Source organism: Mustelus asterias, chromosome 13 (genome assembly GCF_964213995.1).
Source record: "Mustelus asterias chromosome 13, sMusAst1.hap1.1, whole genome shotgun sequence".
NCBI classification, from domain to species: domain Eukaryota; kingdom Metazoa; phylum Chordata; class Chondrichthyes; order Carcharhiniformes; family Triakidae; genus Mustelus; species Mustelus asterias.
In genome coordinates, this window is record NC_135813.1 from 75,741,744 (window position 1) to 75,755,158 (window position 13,415).

The 13,415-nt window shown below is 42.2% G+C and overlaps 1 protein-coding gene across 1 annotated transcript in view; it reads right to left on the reverse strand.

Moving 5' to 3' along the window:
• Positions 1-12,803, reverse strand: part of sart3 (spliceosome associated factor 3, U4/U6 recycling protein) — a 31,356-nt gene extending 18,553 nt beyond the window's left edge. Inside the window, exons 1-8 of the mRNA XM_078227035.1 lie at positions 12,681-12,803; positions 12,224-12,328; positions 10,801-10,985; positions 6,052-6,157; positions 5,113-5,234; positions 3,782-3,937; positions 2,490-2,628; positions 547-654 (exon numbers count right to left, since the gene is read on the reverse strand). Of these exons, the coding sequence (XP_078083161.1) occupies positions 547-654; positions 2,490-2,628; positions 3,782-3,937; positions 5,113-5,234; positions 6,052-6,157; positions 10,801-10,985; positions 12,224-12,328; positions 12,681-12,708 (949 nt within the window). The 5' untranslated portion in view covers positions 12,709-12,803. The remainder of the gene's footprint in view (positions 1-546; positions 655-2,489; positions 2,629-3,781; positions 3,938-5,112; positions 5,235-6,051; positions 6,158-10,800; positions 10,986-12,223; positions 12,329-12,680) is intronic.
• Between the last annotated feature and the right edge of the window lie 612 nt (positions 12,804-13,415).

Sequence of the window (13,415 nt, forward strand, 5' to 3'; positions counted from 1 at the left end):
TCCCATAGCTGAATCCCAAAGCTGTCATCCTGTCGCCAAGACTGCTTACTTTTAATCTCACATCATTCAGCTTTACCCCACCTCACCTTGTTCATTTCGATGACAAAGTCTTTCTCTGTCTCAGTGAAGCTCCCTTCTTCACCATCATGTACTTCATCACACCACCAGATTTTATCTCAACCTACCCTGACTCCACACTACAGCATCTCAATCTCCACCACCTTCCATTGTTCCGAAAGGTCCTCAGCGTTATAACAACCCTCCCAAATCCAATACTTTCCGTCCCACAATCTGGTACTGACTGCTTTTCACTAAACAACGTTTCATTCTTCATACCTTAAACCTGCATCTAGCTTTAGCAGATCTGTAGGACGTCTCTACTTTCCTGTCTTAATGAAAAAGTAACTAGCCTCAAATTAGATCTTATTTCCAAGGAAAGAAGGTACCATTTTATTGTCGTTACCATATTTACACTTTGCCATTGTTTGATAACATTGTCAATGAGATAAAACTGGAGAGGTAGACAGTCACTTATTATGTTATTACCTTGGCTGAAATTGACTCTCCGTCTCAGGTAGTCCAGAAATGCCTGCCAAAGCTCCACATAGTCTGTAGCCTGGATAAACCCAGCGTTTAATGCTTTTTCAAAAGTCTCTACCAATAACAATAAAAACATGGTAAATTCCATAGAAATTATGTCCTTCAGGTAGCATCCAATAACTGCACAATGTCATTTATGTTGTATATCAATTATCTAAAACTTTACAAACATTTATATTCAGAAAGTGCATGGACTAATTGGCGATTAATGCCAAAGGAATTAAGGGTTACGGTGAGCGGGCGGGTAACTGGAGCCGAGTCCACGAAAAGATCAGCCATGATCTTATTGAATGATGGAGCAGGCTCAAGGGGCCATGTGGCCTACTCCTGCTCCTAGTTCTTATGTATTATAAATTTATTCTATAAATCCACTGACTCCCATAGCTAGATTGACTACACTTCCTCCGACCCTACTTCGATAAGGGCCCTACTCCATTCTCCCAGTTTCTCCATCCCACTTCTTACGACAATGCAATCTTTCATACCAGTTTGTCTCCTTTAACCTTGATGTGGATTTCCCTTCACCATGGAGTACAGGGCCTTCGACCACATGCATCCCATTTTCTGCATTTCTTCTCTCATCCCTCCCCTTCTCCTCTCTCTGAGAACCACAACAGATTTCCTCACCTACCACTCTATCACCCATCCTCCACCATTTCCACCACCTCCAGCCAGGTGCCACCACCAAACACTTCTTCCCCTCCCTTTCAACATTTTGAAGGGGACATTTCTTCCGCTACACACTGGTCCGCTCTTCAATGATCCTCAGTGCCCTCTAACCTTGCCACGCACCTTCTCCTGACACCCTTCATCTTTCTCACCATCCATCCTGAAGAATCAAAGATTTACATTTTTTTTAAAATTTAGTATACTGTATTCACTGCTCTTGTCATAGAGTCATACAGCACGTAAACAGACCCTTCAGCCCAACTAGTCCGTGCCAACCAGGTTTCCTGAACCGAACTCATCCCATTTGCCTGCGTTTGGCCCATATCCCTCTAAACCTTTCATATCCAAGTACCTGTTCAAATGTCTTTTCAATGTCTCTTCTACACTGGTAGAGAAAGGCAGATTGAGTGAGTGCTTTGTGGAACATTTTCATTCTACAAGCAAGACCATGAACTTCTGGCCATATCATTTTAATTCTGTATCCCTCTCCTAACCTGACCTCAGTTACCTATGCTGTGCCAAGGTAACTCAACGCAAGGCTATGGACTAGACAAGTTACAGCCTTCTGGACTCCACACTGAGATCATAACCTCTGTCTGTTTTTTCAGACAGCAGCTGTTATATTATGCAATTCTGACCGATGGCACTAGATCTTTGTTTTGTTCTCTACCTGTCAAATTATCTTCCAGTTTTTCCTTGCACCATCATCTCTTTTGTTATCGAATCACTCCTGCATTCCATCTATCACGTACCCGCTCTTTTGTTCTTTCTGCGCCCACCATCATTCCTTGTCTCCATACTTCCTTGTCATTGTTAAATCTTCTGTTCTGATGAAAAATCCTTGAACTGAAATGTTAGCTCTCTTTCTCTTTCCACAGATGCTGCCTGAGTCGCTGGGTATTCCCAGATTATTATTCTTTTATTTCAGATTTCCAACATCCACAATATTTTGTTTTGGCATGGATCACCCAACTAAAAGTATAATTATCCACTAAACTCAGCACTAGGATTAGAAAGCAAAGAAAGAGCTTCCCACAGATGGCTCGACTGGTGGCAAACCTAACCAGAAGGTGAGAGTTTTGTTTCCAATTCTCCCTCTTGTTCAGTCTGAATGGAAAAGGGAGGCAATTTATAAAAAGTTAGAAGGAACTCTGCTCTCTCTGCCCAACATGAAACTAAGGCTTTTCTAACGCAATGGGCTGTTCGCAGTTCATGGTTACCTGTTATCATCTTGTGTTTGGCTCTGTGTCGCTCCAGCGCTAGAAGATATCGTTTCCATAACCCAACTATCCAAGGGCAATTTCGAACAGCTCGCTCATGTGCAGACAAAACCAGATCTTTGATCTTCAGCTGTTTGTCCTGGAATGGCAAACATAGAGATTTGCAGTTCGAATCAAATCAATAATCATTCATAGAGAGGAAAAACAGACATCATAATGTACGGAACAAGAGAAAGCAATCCAGCCCAGAACTCTTCTAACATAATATGCACCGTTTCATTGACATGGAATCAATCCGCTTCATTCAGTCTGCAATAAGAAACAACACTTGCAGAATCTGAAAACCAGAGAAAATAGACCTGAGGGAAACTTTACCCTGTCCTAATAAAGGTGAGTGAAAGAAGCGGGCCGCTTCATATCTCATCCATTGAAAGGGGTATTCTGCATGTAGCTTGTTTAAAAGTGAATCGGAGAACTGGGGTTCTGAATAATATCCAACTAAATGTAGATTACGTGAGGCGGGAGCTCTGTATACCAAAGGGATTTGGAAAGTGAATTCTGTCAATTCACAGCACATCAAGGAAGCTCCAGCAAATTCTGGATTAATGGTGCAGAGGTTCTGCATATTTTTCAATCAAGATAATCAGGGGGGAGCTTTGTCTATAGTCCAAACAAACTCAGATGTGGGAATCTGAAATGGCAAACATTTAATCGGGGATAGCAGGTAACACCATAGGTTTTTTGTACAGACCACGGAGCACTCAACCATTTTGTTTAAATCTCCATGGACAATGGTACTTGCCCATTATAAAACTGTAACACATTACTGTACTTGTCATCAGATTAATTAGTGGAGAGAGCATGGCACATTTACAAAATTCACAAATACGTAGAGATGTAGAAGGCCAATCAGCCCATCATAGGCCTTACAACCTAAATGGGAATAAATGTACACAGCAGTCCATCAATGTACAATCAGGTTTTAAGATCAATGTTACATAACTCTCAGAGCAATCAGCCAATCCATCCATCCAGAATAATCTTTAAATTGATCATCCTTTGTATTAAAGTCAATTTCTTCTGGCCTCTATTAAACTAATGCTACGTCTGCCTCATGTGGATGGAAGATATCTCACAGCACTAGCTCAAGAACGGCAGGGGAGTTTTCCCCGTCTCCTGACCAACACTGATCTCTCAGCCAACGTCCATTCACAAATACCAGTAAAACTGCTCCACTGAAGACGATCAAAACTGGCCCTATGCTCACACTAGCACTCAGAGAAAGTTCTTACCAGGTACAGGGTAAACCGTGCCCATAAATCTGGCACTAAACAGTTCTCAGACAGCGCTCGTTCAAAGGTGATCTGGATCCGTGCCGGGTCTCCGTCCTTCGTCTCGAAGTCAATGTAAGCTTGATACTCTGCCAGCTTTGGAGGATCTGCTACCAACTGTAACAGAATAAACAAAAATGATTTGGGAAACATAAATCCTGCAATGTCTAGGTGTATTTTTTTTCCAAGATCAAATATTTCAGTGCTCATCATATGGCAACTGTAGCATTAGCTTGTACAATATCCAATTCATCAATAACAACAGGAAATAAAAACAGAAACTCTGTTTCTCTCCCCACAGATGATGCTGAGTATTTCAAACATTTTCTGTTTTTCGTTCGGATTTCTAACATCTAGAGCATTTTGTTCTTGCACCAGCATTTAATTTCTCAAATTAGAAGCCATACCACAACAGTATTGCTGGGCAATTCTAATACACGGTTCTGATCACTCACTTGTAATGCAAATGTACACAAAAGGCCTTACAACCTAAATGGGAGTAAATGTATGCAACAGTCCATCAATATATAATCAGGTTTTAGGATCAGTGTTACATAATTCTCACGGCAAATCAAATCACCACAGTAAGAAGTATAAAGGATCAGTCAGTAAGCCCTACATCTAAAACCCTTGACAGAAACAGAACCTGGTCATTTTATCCAGGCTCCCAAAATAAAAGGGGAAAGTAGACTGGCCGCAAAGAGGTGCATAAATCCATTACGGATTGACTGGTTCTCACTCCCTGCATCCAGAGGACACCTTTGCTCCACTGCCATCTTGGACAGGCCACTTTCAAGAACTTAACATGTGGGGAAAAATAGTAGATTAATAGCCATGTTTTTCACTCACATTATTGTGCTGCTCCACTGGGGAATCAGAATGTACATCTTTAATAAATAACGTGGAATCAGAGAGCTTGGGCGCATGTCAGCTACTTGTCACAAGCATATACAGGACCAAAGCCGATCAAATTAAACAAAATTAGTGGCTAAATGCTCTCCAAATTAAATGAAGTTATCAATGGAATATAACCATTTTGGCAGCCAGATCTGGGCCACCACATGATCCTGGAGTGAAAATAAACTCCATCTATCTTTCTCTTTAATCTACCGTTATTTTTTTTTCCGTCTGACTTGCCGAATTGCAAACTTTTATGCAAAATGTGCAAAGCAGTGAAAAACATCAAGGTCGTGAAAACAGTGAATTTCTTTTAGAATACACTTTGAACAGGCCTAAAACAAGGGCACACCTCCAGAACTCAGATGCTAGAGTAAAAGAGGATTAAACCTTACCAGACTTTCTTCATAGGGCTTTCGTTTTTCCATCTGCTGGAGGGCCTTCTTGTACACTTGTATCACAGATTCATCAGGCTTATCAGCCCACTCCTCGTACTCAGCATACGTGGTCTCCATATCTATTTGGGAACAAACAGATGGCTGTAAGCAATCCGACCAAGAAGAGAGTGAAATAATCGCGGTTAAGTATAGACTTCGGACAGTGGCTCCACAACATTAATTGTTCTCCTTGGAGACAAGGCGGCTAAGATTTGATAGAGATGTTTAAAATCATAAGAGGGCTGGCTGGACTGAGTAGAGGACACTGTTTCCACTCGTTAAAGGATCAAGAACAACAGGGCATAGATTTAAAATGTTTTGCAAAAGAAGTAAATGTGATGCAAGAAAAAACTTTCACACGAGTGGTTTGGGTCTGGAATGCACTGCCTGAAAAGCCAGGGGAGAACCAGCAACAACGAAAGTTTTATTTTCTGAAGTTGTCAACAAGTTCTAGACTATTTGACTGCATGTGGAACTCACTGGGGAGGTGTCATTTGGAATTAATTGTAAATATTGTAGAACATGTTGAAAAGTCAATTAAAAGTGGAGGAAGCCGGAACTCAAAATTAAAATTCAAGGATAGTCTGACATAACTTGTTGGTTCCTGGTATTGGAGGAATAATTAGTGCCTTTGGTGAAAGTTGTGGATCATGCAGACAAAATAAGATTACTTAACCTTCTTGTTAAAGATGATAAAAAGTTGACGCACATGTAATTTTCGATGGTCTTTTGGAAGCAGTGGGCAGAATCTCTTTGCCTCCGAGTAATCTATACTCTTACTCCAATTATGAGATGTTACAAGTATCTATCTAACACCTACCCTACATCAATCAAACATGACTCCCAGATTTCCCACAGATACGCACTTAGCCATGGGCAAATTCAAAAGCACCTTACCAAGCAAAGGGACACCCAGCTGCCTTTTGAAGAGCGTGTGTATTCGGTCAAGTTGTGCATTCACCATCTCCTGTTGTTCTGGAGTCAAAATGCTGCCGGCGGAGGGCTGAGAGAGGGAAGACATTCATTTCATGAAACTGTCAATTACTGGATTTGAAATGGAGGAATGGACCTGAGCCCCAATCCACTTAAACATTTTATTTTCAGAGTTAAACCATTTAAAATGTCACCACAACTAGGAGAAAATTTCAAAACCTTGATACTAACAGACTGCTTTTAAAGCAATTGACCAACTAGGTGGGCCCTATTTTACCATTTTGATTTAAATGCTGGGCGTACTTGAAACTGGGAGCGTTTCAGATTCGACTTTTAGGCCCGTTCTGAGGCGCCCCCATACGCACTCTGCCTGCAAAAATATCAGCGATTCCAAATCGCGCTTGCACAAGCCTGTGGGCGGGGCTTAACACACCCGAAACCCTGCAGCTCCGATCGGCGCCTCCAACTGTGCATGTGCAGAAAAACAATGATAGAATGCTGCTGTCTTGCCTCATTGCTTCTGGGCCAGATAATGCCTCCCCCTGGCCCCTACAGACATTGCCCCACCCCCACATTACTGACCCCCTTATCCTCCCCAAACCCTCGCGACCCAGAGCGATTATGGGCTCCCGTCCCCCCTTCCCCCCACCAATCTCAGGCAGACTGGTAGCGGGCCCCCCTGACCCCCCCCCCCCCCATCGATCTCAGGCAAAGTAGCAGCGGACCCCTCTTTCCCCCCCCCCCCCCCCCCAATGATCAGAGGCAGAGTGACAGCAGACCCCCCCTTCTCCCCCCCACTGATCACAGGCAGAGTGGCAGCGGACCTCCCTTTCACCCCCTCCCCACCGATCTCAAGCAGAGAACCGTCAAACCCACCTTCTCCCTGCCCTCACCCCCACCGATTTCAAGCAGAGAGTCGTCAAACCCACCTCTTCCTCCACCGATCTCAAGCAGAGAGCCACTGGATGCTTGGCACTTACCTCCTCACTAACTGGAGCACCCGAATCAGACTTATATGAAGCATGTCTGTTTTGCGCTGATTTGGGATGGGCGAACGCAGTGGTAAAGGGGGAAGTGCCGCTAAGGTTGGGCGTGCAGCCCATTAAGTCAATTCAAGTGCATGCAAATGCATTTAAATGGCTGTTGCGCCTGTTCTGGGCGCGGTCCCGATCGCGGCCATTTTCGGGCCTTGGTAAAGGGGGAACCAACGCGGAGGTGAGCATGCATCGCACTACTCGCCTCACACCTGACTTTACGAAGTTTTCGCCCTCAAAAACGGGCACAATGTGACGGTAAAATTGGGCCCGGTGTCTCCATAACTCAGTATACATTGTTCCTTTCTTAATCACTTATACAAATCTCCCTTTTATTATATAATGAAACACTTTAATGTTTCTGTTTAATATTTTCTAATCCAACAAGGTACAGGGTACGAAACAGAATTATCTAAAGACATAGACTTCAGAGAGAATTAGCAATCTTGGGCTCAAGTTCTGCTACTCATTCTAGAATTATTCAGCCTCCACAGTTCTGCTCAAGGTTCCAATGCAGTTATGGGCAAAAGGATTAAATGCCTGAATAAAAAGCTCATTCCCTTTCTCCATAGAAGGAAAATTCAATATCACTGCCTGGCTAATGAATTTAGCAGATAATGCACCAGTGTGAACCGAAATACAAGTGTCGCCATCGACCAGCGGACATTTTTTCACCAAGTTCAAACCCAGTGTGGGCATTATAATACTCCTTTCTATCAGTTAAAAATGAACTTGGGCCATTTCAATCCAGTTTTTGATCTGGATGCGAGTATGCAGCAAAAAAACAGCCCATAATTTGGCACTTCCAGAGTGCAAGAATCACACTGTGGCAAAGAGATGTGTTGTGCTGCTGTTCTTTGGTTTGTAGTTAAAAGTACATTCTACAGACTGGATAGGAAGCTGAAAATGGAAGTTATTCTATTCCCTGGTATTGATATCCCTCCCAACAAAAAGGAATGTGTTCACACTGACTGCGTGAGACTACAATGGGGTGAGGACGAAGTGGCTAAGGTAGACTGGGAGCAAAAACTTTATGGTGGGACAGTTGAGGAATAGTGGAGGACTTTCAAAGCGATATTTCACAGTGCTCAGCAAAAGTATATACCAGTGATAAGGAAGGACTGTAGAAAAAGAGATAATCAGCCATGGATATCTAAGGAAATAAAGGAGGGTATCAAATTGAAAGGAAATGCATACAAAGTGGCAAAGATTAGTGGGGACCTAGAGGATTGAGAAATCTTTAAAGGTCAACAGAAAGTCACGAAAAAAGCTATAGTAAAAAGTAAGATGGATTATGAGAGTAAACTAGCTCAGAATATAAAAACAGATAGCAAAAGTTTCTACAAATATATGAAACAAAAAAGAGTGGCTAAAGTGAACATTGGTCCTTTAGAGGACGAGAAGGGGGATGTAATAACTGGAAATGAGGAAATGGCTGAGGCATTGAACAGGTATTTTGTGTCGGTCTTCACAGTGGAAGACGCAAATAACATGCCGTAATTGATGACAGGAAGGCTTTGGCAGGTGAGGACCATTATCACGAAAGAGGTAGTGTTGGACAAGCTAATGGGGTTAAAGGTAGACAAGTCTCCTGGTCCTGTTGGAATGCATCCCAGGGTACTAAAAGAGATGGCGGGGGAAATAGCAAATGCACTAGTGGTAATTTACCAAAATTCACTGGACTCTGGAGTGGTTCCCGCAGATTGGAAAACAGAAAATGTGAAGCCACTGTTTAAAAAAGGAGGCAGACAAAAGGCAGGTAACTATAGGCCGGTTAGCTTAACTTCTGTAGTAGGGAAAATGCTTGAATCTATCATCAAGGAAGAAATAGCGAGACATCTGGATATAAATTGTCCCATTGAGAAGACGCAGCATGAGTTCATGAAGGGAAGGTCATGTTTGACTAATTTGGTGGAATTCTTTGAGAACATTACGTGCGCAGTGAACAATGGGAACCTGTGGATGTGGTGTATCTGGATTTCCAGAAGGCATTTGACAAGGTGCCACACCAAAGGCTGCCTTTCAATAAGATAAAGGTGCACAGTGTTATGGGTAATGTATTAGCATGGATAGAGGGTTGGTTAACTAACAGAAAGCAAAGAGTGGGGGTAAATGGGTGTTTTCTGGTTGGCGATCAGTGACTAGTGGTATGCCTCAGGGATCAGTGTTGGGACCGCAATTGTTTACGATTTACATACATGATTTAGAGTTGGGGACCAAGTGTAGTGTGTCAAAACTCACAGATGACACCAAGATCAGTGGCAGAGCAAAGTGTGCAGAGGACCTTGAAAGTCCGCAAAGGGATAGAGATGGTCTAAGTGAGTGGGCAAGGGTCTGGCAGATGGAATACAATGTTGGTAAATGGGAGTCATCCATTTTGGTAAGAATAACAGCAAAACGGACTATTATTTAAATGGTAAAAAATTGCAGCATGCTGCTGTGCAGAGGGACCTGGGTGTCCTTGTGTATGATTCACAAAAACTTGATTTGTAGGTGCAGCAGGTAATTAAGAAAGCAAATGGAATTTTGTCCTTCATTGCTAGAGGGATGGGGTTTAAAAACAGCAAGGTTATGTTGTAGCTGTATACGGTGCTGATGAGGCCACACCTGGAGTACTGTGTACAGTTTTGGTCTCCTTACTTGAGAAAGGATATACTGGCACTGGAGGGGGTGCAGAGGAGATCCACGAAGTTGATTCCAGAGTTGAGAGGGTTGGCTTATGAGGAGAGACTGAGTAGACTGGGGCTATGCTCATTGGAATTCAGAAGAATGAGGGGAGATCTTATGGAGACATATAAGAAAATTAGGGGAGTAGATAAGATAGAAGCAGGGAAGTTGTTTCCAATGACAGGTGAAACTAGAACTAGGGGGCATGGCCTCAAAATAAGGCCAAGCAGATTTAGGACTGAGTTGAGGAGGAACTTCTTCACACAAAGGGTTGTGAATCTGTGGAATTCCCTGCCCAGTGAAGCAGTTGAGGCTACCTCATTGAATGTTTTTAAGACAAGGGTAGATAAATTTTTGAACAGTAAAGGAATTAAAGGTTATTGTGAGCGGGTGGGTAAGTGGAGCTGAGTCCACGAAAAGATCAGCCATGATCTTATTGAATGGCGGAGCAGGCTCGAGGGACCAGGTGGCCTACTCCTGCTCCTAGTTCTTTATGTTCTTCATTCAAGAAACCTCAGTTTAAATAGGTTTTCATAGATTAATAATTCAGGAAAAAAAACAATGTTTACAATCTCATATTTTTTGCGCAACTAACTAATCATTTCTTCCTAGCCTGGGGCGGCACAGTGACACAATGGTTAGCACTGTTACCTCACAGTGCCAGGGATCCAGGTTCAAGTCCGGCCTCGGATTACTGTGTGAAGTTTGCATGTTCTTCCCGTGTCTGCATGGGTTTCCTCCAGGTGCCCCAGTTTCCTTCCACAGTCCAAAGATTAGGTTGATCAGACATGCTAAATTGCCGCTTAGTGTCAGAAGGAGTAGCAGGGTAAATACGTGAGGTTACGGGCAAGAGCCTGGGTGAGATAGTTCTCAGTGCAGGCCTGATGGGCCAAATGGCTTCCTTCTGTACTGTAGGGATTCTACGATTCTAGTTTGCATCTAGCTCCACGCAACAGTCTTTACAAGTTTACCATTTGTTCACATTGTCAATCTAAAGTTCTCATTCTCTTACCTGTAAGGTTCCTAAAATAGCATTTTCAAACTCTCTAAAGGCCTCCCAGATTGCTACGCCTTTTGTCATGTGGAGTCCAACAGCAGTTAAGGCTCGATCAAATATTGCACGAGCTTTTTCAATACCACCCTGCTGACCAATTCCACCAATGGAGTACTGGGCATATTCCAGCCATATCTCAGGACCTGCAATAAAAAGTATTTGTTAATATTAGTGTGTATCAAAACAAAATTAAACCAGTATGTGTATTCTGACAAACAAGCCATAAGTTATTACCAGGTGCCCACATCAAGAGGAATTTTCCACTAAAGTGTCGCATACACAACAAACCTGGTTTCCCACAGGAATAAGGGAGAATGCCACCTCACATAGAGCAGCGCACACCCCTTAACTTCACAACTGTAGTAAAACTCATTCCTGCCAGACATAGTATGGCCTCTTAGACAGACCTCAAAACCTGTACACTGCTGATTCCACTGTGGAACAATCTGTACGTACAAGTCCATTTAGTCCCTAAAATTATGTTGCATGGTAACTGATCACAATTACTTATTCACATTCTTCTACTTCTGGCAGAGGCATTAACGTAATTATTAACGACAGGCTGATATGCTCACTAAAATGCTAGAGAGGAACTTTATACAATCCCAAGTGTTTGTATACTTGTATCCATCCCATGGCATTATTTCAGAGTCCAAGTGTTCATTCACTACTGGCTGGTTGTTCTATAGTCAAGTCAACTATGCCCACTGCATTGTGGAGTCTGTCCAAAAGTCTGCTTTCTGTCCAGTGGGATGAGTTTTAATATAGTAAAACATCAGGACTTTAGAGAATAAGAAATGGTGGCAAAATCATCACAAATCTATTCACAGAGATTTCTTTGCAGCTTTGACAACTAAGATGAGTGTGAACTAACTGGAGAACATTTTTAATCGGTCCCTGCAGGTTTTTTTTTATAGTTTGACAAGTTCAAAAATCTGAGTGAAAAGAACATGTGATCACAGTGTCGACAGTAGATTCTAATATGGAGAACTGCATCATGTTGTAGCACTGTATCATCACTCCCAGTTAAATGAAATATCTGATTACTTGTCTGCTTGGGTTTTTAATTTTTCAGTTAACCAGCAGCCAGATTTAAAGCTCAATTTATGCAACAGAGGAGAGCTAACTTTCAGGGCAGCACAATTTTTGAAACTGCACAGTTCCTGTAAGTTATTTCTATGAACACATTAATAACTTTAGAAAGCCCAACCTCTCTTTCCTTCTCCCCATCCCTCTTCACTGGGACAAGTGGGAAGAATGAACACTCTGCTCAGCTAACAGGTGCAACCTATCTGCAAGACAGCAGTGAAGGGGGTTTGACTTGATCAGAGATTGCTCACTGCTGGGACTCATAGACAAAATGTAAAGAGGAGGAATTTACAAATATAATCGTTGATAGCCTTCTCAAACAGCTCATAAACTTTCGCCCTGTCAGTTGCTTCTTCTGCCATTCGAATTTCATCCTTCAGCCAATCCAGCCACAGCTCTGAAAAACACAATTACATTTGTTTCCCCATTAACAAAGAGCCAGAATCTTCACAAACAATATCATTCATGACGACATGATCTTTGTAAACATGATCAGGACGTCAACAGCATAGCACAATCACATGCTTGGTCGCCAGGAAAAAGGTCACAGAATATCGAAATTAAAGAACAGCTAGAACTACCATAAAGATCTCGTGAAAGTGAGTTCATTCTTCAAACTCTAGGCTGTTGGCTGGTTACAAATATGTCCCTTTAAAGATGTTACAGTTACAAATATGTCCCAAATTTTGGTTCGCTTTAGATGTTACAGTAACCCAGGTTTCAGCAAGATACATCGATTATAATCTTACCTTCAGTAAGCGGGAAAAGTTCACTCATCTTCTGTCGAGCAGAGCGCAATTTCTCCAGCTCCCCCTCCTGACGCAGCAATTTAATTAAATCCACGTGGCAATTGTAATCATAGGCACTGATGGAAAGCTAAAAGAAACAGAACACAAATAAATCACTACCGTCCCCGTATCAATGTTACCAGTTGGTCCCAAAGAGTACCATCACACATCTGTGATTTTATTTAACAGTGTAATAACTGATTAGTGTCTATAAATCGAGTGTTTGATTCTCAGATTGTCACACACATCAGATCAAAACAGATATCTGCTTCGTCTCTTGCTAATCAAGTAATTTGGCTGAAGTCGCTACATCTAGCGTCCTGGTCAATGGTCTAAGGAGCGTAAAATCAGGGAAGGCCATCAAAGAAATGTTTTATACATGAACAGAAGAGTTTAAAATCACACCTTTGGTGTTACTCAGTGTCAAATGATACACTATTTTCCATTATTGTGCAGGTCTACTATACAGTGTAACGCACAATGCATTCTTCTATAAAGGTGGAGCTGTGTAGCTTTAAGAGTAGAAAGTCTAAGTTAAGTAAACGTGAAATCAATCAGAGTTCAATGATTTTTGGTCAGGGATCTTTGCTGATGGGAATTTAACTGCAAGTTTCAGAATGCAGGTTAGGAGCAGCCGTTTTAAAGTTTAAGCCATTCTTGATTCCTATTCAACAAGGTCTTTTTTCATCTTAGAAT